The sequence below is a fragment of the Trichechus manatus genome, unplaced genomic scaffold, assembly GCF_000243295.1.
Source record: "Trichechus manatus latirostris isolate Lorelei unplaced genomic scaffold, TriManLat1.0 scaffold00049, whole genome shotgun sequence".
In the NCBI taxonomy this organism is placed as follows: Eukaryota; Metazoa; Chordata; class Mammalia; order Sirenia; family Trichechidae; genus Trichechus; species Trichechus manatus.
The window spans coordinates 6481810-6489354 of NW_004443985.1; the positions used below are offsets into that span (position 1 = coordinate 6481810).

Below are 7545 nucleotides of genomic sequence, written 5' to 3' on the forward strand. Positions count from 1 at the left end.
ATGGCAAGACTATGTCTCACATACTTTGGACATGTTATCAGGAGGGATCAGTCCCTGGAGAAGGACATCATGCTTGGTAAGGTAGATGGTTGGTGAAAAAGGGGAAGACCCTCAATGAGACGGATTGACACAGTGGCTGCAACAATGGGCTCCAGCATAACAATGATTGTGAGGATGGCACAGGACCAGGCAGTATTTCGTTCTGTTGTACATAGGGTTGCTATGAGTCGGAACCAACTTGATGGTACCTAACAACAACATCCTTAGGAATTTGGAAAAACATTAGGAGTATCAACCTAAAGGCAGAAGGAAAAAAAGAAAGGCAATTAGCAATTCCAGGAGGGGAAAGAATACAAAAAGTTGAATAAGACAGAACATGTCATCTTAGTATATACCACTTGGCTGTGCAGAGAGTAATATTTATATAATTATAATAATGTGAGCACTGTTGATTGATTTTTAATTCAGAGTCAATGTATTAATGGAGGGAATTATGGTTATAGGATAGTTTAACTAATAGTTTAGAGTGAGGAGTAGGACTCAGGGAAGGATGCTAATAGCCTTATCTTTAAAAGTGTGCACACAAAGGATAATGTCTTAACTGATGGATCTAAGTAAGAAAGGTGTAAATATATTATTTAAAGTTACAAAGGTAGCCAGCAGAGAAACTGAAAATGGTGACATACCCGTATCACTTGGAAGGGGAGATATCTGAGTAGTACAACTGAGCTAAAGTCTCATGTATTAAAGAAGTCAGTGATGTTGTTTTAAGTTGATTAAGCAAGATATAGCAGTGTAAGCATATTATTTACAGACCAGCAGAAATAGAAACAATTAAATGATTTAAAAATTGTTTCCTCTGAAGAACAGAACTAACAGAAAAGTGAGACAGGAGACTTGCTTTTCATAACAGTCTTTTGTTCTCTTCTTTTTAAAATCCTTCATTTTTATGATTACTTTTAAAAAGGAAAAGGAAGGAAGAGAGGGAGGGAAGAGAGGAAAGGACTCTGAGACATCATAATCAATCTCCTCAGAGATGGCAGGTGGAGAGAAACTTTTCCAAGACCTGGGGCTTACACCCAGGTCTTCTGCCTGTAATATATATGTGTGTATATTACATATAATATTTAATAAGGTATCATTTTTATTTTGAAATAATTCCAAGCATATATAAAGGTTTTAAGAATAAGAAGAGTACAAAGAAAACTTGTATTTTCCACTCCCAGGGAATATACTCACGTCAACATTTTACTCCATTTGTTTTGCCATCTGTGTTCCCTCCCTCACACCATCTTTCTCCCTCTCCCTCTCCTTCTTATGGGTGTGTGTGTGTGTGCGTGTGTGTGTGTTGTCTAAACCATGACATAGTGGCTGCAACAATGGACTCAAACATACCTACTATTGTAAGGATGGTGCTGGACTGGGCAATGTTTCGTTCTGTTATACACAGGGTCACTATGAGTCGGAGCCGACTGGATGGCACCTGGCAACAACATATATCATGGTCCTTTGCTCCTGAGTACTTCAATGTGTATTTCATAAGAATAGGAATATTCGCTTACATAACCACAGTGAATTTAACATTGATATAATACGTCAGTCTACCACAGGATTGATTTTTCTTCTACTGTAGACTGCTGCCCTTCCAGTTTTGTTTTGCTGTACACCTTTTTTCTTCTCTTCCCCCATGCCCCAGGCTTCTCCTGCTGCACCCCACCCCCTTCTCTCTACTTGCTTTACGTTCTTCTGTTTTGAAGTCTTTTGTTCTATAATTATTTGAATGGTTCCTGGGGCTTAGAATTAAAAAACTTTACCAGAACCTTGTGTGTGTGTGTGTGTGTGTGTGTGTGTGTGCTTTAGGTGAAAGTTTACAGTTCAAGTTAATTTCTCATTCAAAAATTTATACACACATTGTTTTGTGACATTGGTTGTAGTCCCCACAACGTGACAGCATGCTCCACCTTTCCACCCTGGGTTCCCTGTGTTCGTTCATCCAGTTCCTGTCCCTTCCTGCCTTCTTATCCTGCTTTTGGACAGGAGTTGCCTGTTTGGTCTCGTATATTTGACTGAACTAAGAAGCATGTTCCTCACGTGTGTTATTGTTTGTTTTATAGGCCTGTCTGATCTTTGTCTAAAAAGTAGGCTTTAGGAGTGGTTTCAGTTCTGAGTTAGCAGAGTATTCAGGGGCCATAGTCTCAGGGGTTCCTCCAGTCTGTCAGACCAGTAAGCCTGATCTTTTTTGTGAATTTGAATTTTGTTCTACGTTTTCCTCCTGCTCTGTCCAGGACCCTCTATTGTGAGCCCTGTCAGAGCGGTAGGTGGTGGTGGCCGGGCACCGTCTAGTTCTTCTGGGCTCAGGCTGGTAACGGCTGGTTCTTGTGGTCCTTTAGTCCTTTGGGCTAACATTTTCCTTGTGTCTTTGGTTTTCTTCATTCTCTTTTGCTCCAGATGAGATGGGACCAATAGATGTATCTTAGATGGCCGCTCGCAGGCTTTTAAGAATCAGATCCTTTTTTGGAGGAATCCCTTTGTTCCTTTGCCTTTCCAAAAACCACAAGCACTGCTTTGTTTGATTTTTCTGAGCCTGCCCTTTTGAAAAATGAATTTTATCTGATATGTTTCTGAGGGTTTAACAGCTTTTTTCTTTTCTTTCTTTTTCCACTCTGGTTTATAGTTTGAGAAAGTACCAGACGGCCCTATCCCTCCATCCACACCAAAGTTTGCGTATGGAAAAGTCGCTCTGAAGAAGGTAAGAAAGACACCCCAAAACCAGAAACATTATGCTGAAAGTGAGGTGAGAGTGACGAAGTGGAGCTTAGCGGCGGAGTGAAAGTGCTGTGCTGGGAAGTCTGTTGGGTATTTTTCTGTGAATCTCTTTTCAGGGCAGCTGATAGGGTAGAGGGTGTTTCTGGGAAAATGGGGAGATGGGAGTTGGGAGGCTACGTGTGCGTGTTGATGGGGCTGTGGTATGAGCGGGAGGAGGTAGGGGAGTTTGAAAGCATTCTCAAATCATTCAGGTCATTTTGGTTCAAGTCTCAGTTGTCCACAGTGTGCCGGGAGCCTTTGTAGAACAGCATGCCCCTCATGAGATTTTTTTTCGTAATTCACGTTTTTCTAGTTGGTTCCCAAAAGCCATTCACATCTTGATAGGTCTCTGCCCTAAATTATACACTCCTCCGCCATCTCAAAACCATGTCTTAATTTTGATGGTCTGTAAACCAAACCTGTTGCTACTGAGTTGATTCCAACTCATAGCGACCCTGCAGGACAGAGTAGAACTGCCCCATAGGGTTTCCAAGGAGCAGCTGGTGGATTCAAACTGCCAAACTTTTGGTTAGCAGCCGAGCTCTTAACCACTGCACCACCAGGGCTCCCTTAGGGTCTGTAGACTATATAAAGCTCTAGGCTGCTAAACGAAAGGTTGGTGGTTCGAACCCACCGGCTGCTCTGTGGGAGAAAGATATGGCAGTCTGCTTCCTTGGAAACCCTATGGGGCAGTTCTACTCTGTCCTATAGGGTCACTATGAGTCGGAATTGACTCGACAGCAGTGGGTTTGTTTTTTTGGTTTTATAGTCTATATGGTGAATGGGACATCAAGGGAAAAAGCTAAAAATTAATCAGAAATAGGAGTTAAGGGTATAAGAGAAGAAGAGAGTTTTTAGTTAAATATCAGAAGTGACGTAAGCTAAAGTCAGTTTGTTTTGACCATCTCTGTCTTCAGGTTTTCCCCTCTTATAAATCCCTATCTCCTCCATGTTTTAACTCACAAGAAAAAAACAAAACAAAACATGAACAGTTATGTATTTCTTAAGAATCTTGATATCCTAAAATAGCCTCGCAAGTTTTTATCTTTAAGCAAAATGCCAAACATGCTTGTATAAATTTTTCCACTGGTGAAACTCTTTGTGGGGCTCTTGTAACATTTTCCACCTAGCGTCGGATATGTGTGCCACATTCTACTAAGAATGTGGTCTCTCTACCTGATAGGAATCTGTCTTTAGATTAATCAAAATTTAATCATATTTGCAAAAGGAGCACCCTCTACTTGCTCATTGCTAGTGCTACTTAAGGAAAAGCTTTGTTTGTTTTAGAGAAGTGGGAGATTTATTTTTATGTAACAGAAAATAACTGCAAATGTTTAAAACAATAGCACTGCTAAAATAAAGCTAGCTTAGTGCCGAAATCACATTCTGCTCACCAGAAAGGAAAACCGTGTTAGTGCAAATGGCTTTTTGTTGTTAACTAAATTTATACAACTTAAGATAGCAAGTTGGCATATACCAAGAACCAAACCCATCGCCCTGGAGTCAGTTCCAACTCATAGAGACCCTATAAGACAGGGCAGAACTGCCTTGTAGGGTTTCCAAGGAGCGGCTGGTGGATTCGAACTGCTGACCTTTATGGTTAACAGCCATAGCTCTTAACCACTGTGCCACCAGGGCTTCTTGGCATGTAATGGAATTAGATTTATTAAGATTGTAGTTATATAGAATAAAAACTTTCACCCTCAGTTTAATTCCTTTAGATGGCCACTTGGGAAAACACCCCTGTGAGTAGCTGACTTGATGGAGTTATAATTAAGATTTCTTTCCCTCCGTGCTCCACATCAGCAAGGTAACCACGGAATATATAAAACTCCTAATCACTATCAAGCTGTGGAAAGCTTTGAAGTCAAAGCCAACTATAAAATTTGGCTCTGCCATTACTCAAGTTCACTTCCCTAAGCCTCTGTTTCCTCTCGTGGGATAATAACGCCTGCCTTGCTGGGTGGTTATCAGGATTAAATGAGGCAAAAAAAACCCAAACCCATTGCTGATGAGTCAATTCCAACTCATAGTGACCCTACAGGACAGGGTAGAACTGCCCCATAGGGTTTCCAAGGAGCGGCTGTTAGATTTGAACTACCGACCTTTTGGTTAGCAGCCTAAGGCTTAACCACTGCACCATCAGGGCTCCTGAAATGAGGCGGTGCACGTAAACTGCTCTCTCTCATCTGGAGTTGGTGGGTATGCAGTGACAGTGGTTGTGGTTGTTACATCATGATAAGCACTGTGGGCCACAAGAATACACAGCTTTTTTGCTTGAGTAAAAGAAACATTGAATGTGTACTATGTGCTGGGCATTGAAGATGTACCAGTACAGACCCTACCCTCAAGGAGCTGACAGGCAAGGAAGGCAAAGGTGAACAACTGATATATGATATAGGTGTGGAAATACACCACAGACAAGTTCAGAGGAGGGCGTAGTCATGGTTACTTCACTTGCGGGAGTTATAGAGGAGGCAACCTCTGACCCTTGGTTTTTACTCATCTTAAGTACCTACGATGGGTAGCGCGAACTCTTAAAACACTGGGCTGCTAACCGAAGGGTTGGAGGTTCAGGTTCACCTAGAGGCACCTCAAAAGAAAAGCCTGACAAACTACTTCTGAAAAATCCACCATTGAAAAGCCTGTGGAGCACAGTTCTACTCTGACACACATGAGGTCGTCCTGAGTCGGAATCGACTCCACAGCAACCGTCTTTGTTTTTTTTTGGTTTTATGTATCTCTCAGGAGGTTGTGTTTCTGATCAGGTATGTTTGAGACACTTTTAAGATGACCATCACTTATATTTTTCATCAACAATTAGGGAGTGGATGGAGAGCAACTACAGGTGACTGGGAAGCAATGTTGAGTGAAATTGGAATGATTGGTGTTTATTTGGGAGTGGGCTGGTCAAATCCACTAATGTCCTTGATAACTTGGAAAGTGATGTCACCCTCTACTCTGATTGCCAGTAAAGGGTGAGAGTGTGTGAATGCTGCTTTTGTTTCTTTTCAGTTAAAGACAGTGGGAGAGGCTCTGAACATCCTGTCTCCCTCCGGGCCCACAAAAAGCATTTATCCCTTGACATTTGTCCAGGTGAAACAGGTAGGTCCTCAAAGGTAATGCTTCACCTTTTTTCCATTTGCAAAAATGTGCTTTCTGCACTGCCTAGCAATGCCTGTTCCCAGTGCAAGAACCAGGATGGTAAGCAGGTGACTCAAACTCCAGGTGAATTAACCGTGGATTTCCAGGCTTCCTTTAGCTTTAAGCACTGCACGGTGGGCTGATCTTCCCTATGTTTTCTCTTCATTTCTTATTACAACTCAAATAGGAAGTAGTTCAACTTGCTTCAATGTAATCTTTTTCTTTTTTTAATAATATTTTATTGTGGTTTCGATGAGAGTTTACACAACAAATTAGGTTCCCATTTAACAATTTCTACACAAATTATTCAGTGACATTGATTACATTTTTCACAGTGCATCAGCATCCTTATTCTATTCTGATGGTTACGTGAGTTCTTTTTTTCTTTTTCTGTCTAAATTTTATTTATTTTGTTACTGTTGAGAATATACACAGCAAAACATACACCAATTCTACACGTACAATTTAGTGACACTGATCACATTCTTTGGGTTGTGCAACCATTCTCGCTCTTCTTTTCTGAGTTGTTCTTCCCTCATTACCATAATCTCACTGCCCCCTAAGGTTCCTGTCTAATCTTTGGAGTTGCTGCTATCAATTTGATCCCATATAGACAGATCTTAAAAGAGCATAATGCTCAATGAAGACCTTTCTTACAAGTTAAGATAAGCTATTGTTTGCTTTTGAGGTGACTTCAGGGGATATTTTTGGTTTAAGGTTTAAAGATTATCTCAGGGCAATAGTTTCAGGGGTTCATCCACCCTCCATGATCAGGATTACCCCCTTTTGATCAGGATTCTTCTATGGGCTCTTTGATCAAAATGTTCAGTAATGGTAGCCAGCACCATCCAGTTCTTCTGTTCTCATGGCAAAGGAGTCAGTTGTTCATGGAGGCAATTAGCCAGACATTCCATATCCTCCTCCTATTCCTGACTCTCCTTCTTCCTCTGTTACTCCAGGTGAATAGAGATCAATTGTTGTGCCTTGGATGGCCACTTACAAACTGTTTTTTTTTTTTTTTTTTTTTGTGGTTTGGGTGAAAATTTACAGAGAAAATTAATTTCCCGTTCAACAATTTGTACACGTTTTATTTCATAACATTAGTTGCACTCCCCTCAATGTGAACAGCACTCTACCTACTTGCTCCCTGAGTACCCTGTTTCCATTTACCCATCTTTCTTGCTCCTTCTTGCCTTCCGAACTTTGTTTTCGGGCAAATGCTGCCCTTTTGGTCTCTTACCGTTGGTTATTCTGAGGAGCATGTTCCTCACGGGTGTTATTGTTCACTTTATAGGCCTGTCTGTTGTTTGGCTGAAAGGTGAACTCTGGGAGTGGGTTCAGTTCCAGGTTTGAAGGACGTCTAAGAGCCATAGTCTTGGGGGTTCCACCAGTCTCTATCAGACCAGTAAGTCTGCTCTTCTTTATGAATTTGAATTTTGTTCATCATTTTCCTCCCACTTTTCCAGGACCTTTGTTTTTTTTTTTATTTTTTATTTTTTATTTTTTCCCATACGAGAATTTATGCATACATTGTTATCTGAATCTAATTGCTCTCCGTATACTGTGACAGCACACTGCTCCTTTCCACCCCTGATT

The 7545-nt window shown here is 41.1% G+C and overlaps 1 protein-coding gene across 3 annotated transcripts in view; it reads left to right on the top strand.

Moving 5' to 3' along the window:
- GLB1 (galactosidase beta 1) overlaps positions 1-7545 on the top strand; it is a 105843-nt gene that overhangs the window by 66057 nt on the left and 32241 nt on the right. For all 3 annotated transcript variants that reach the window (XM_004377405.2, XM_023732243.1, XM_023732244.1), the window contains 2 exons: positions 2675-2749; positions 5821-5910. In XM_004377405.2, coding sequence (XP_004377462.2) covers positions 2675-2749; positions 5821-5910 — 165 coding nt within the window. The remainder of the gene's footprint in view (positions 1-2674; positions 2750-5820; positions 5911-7545) is intronic.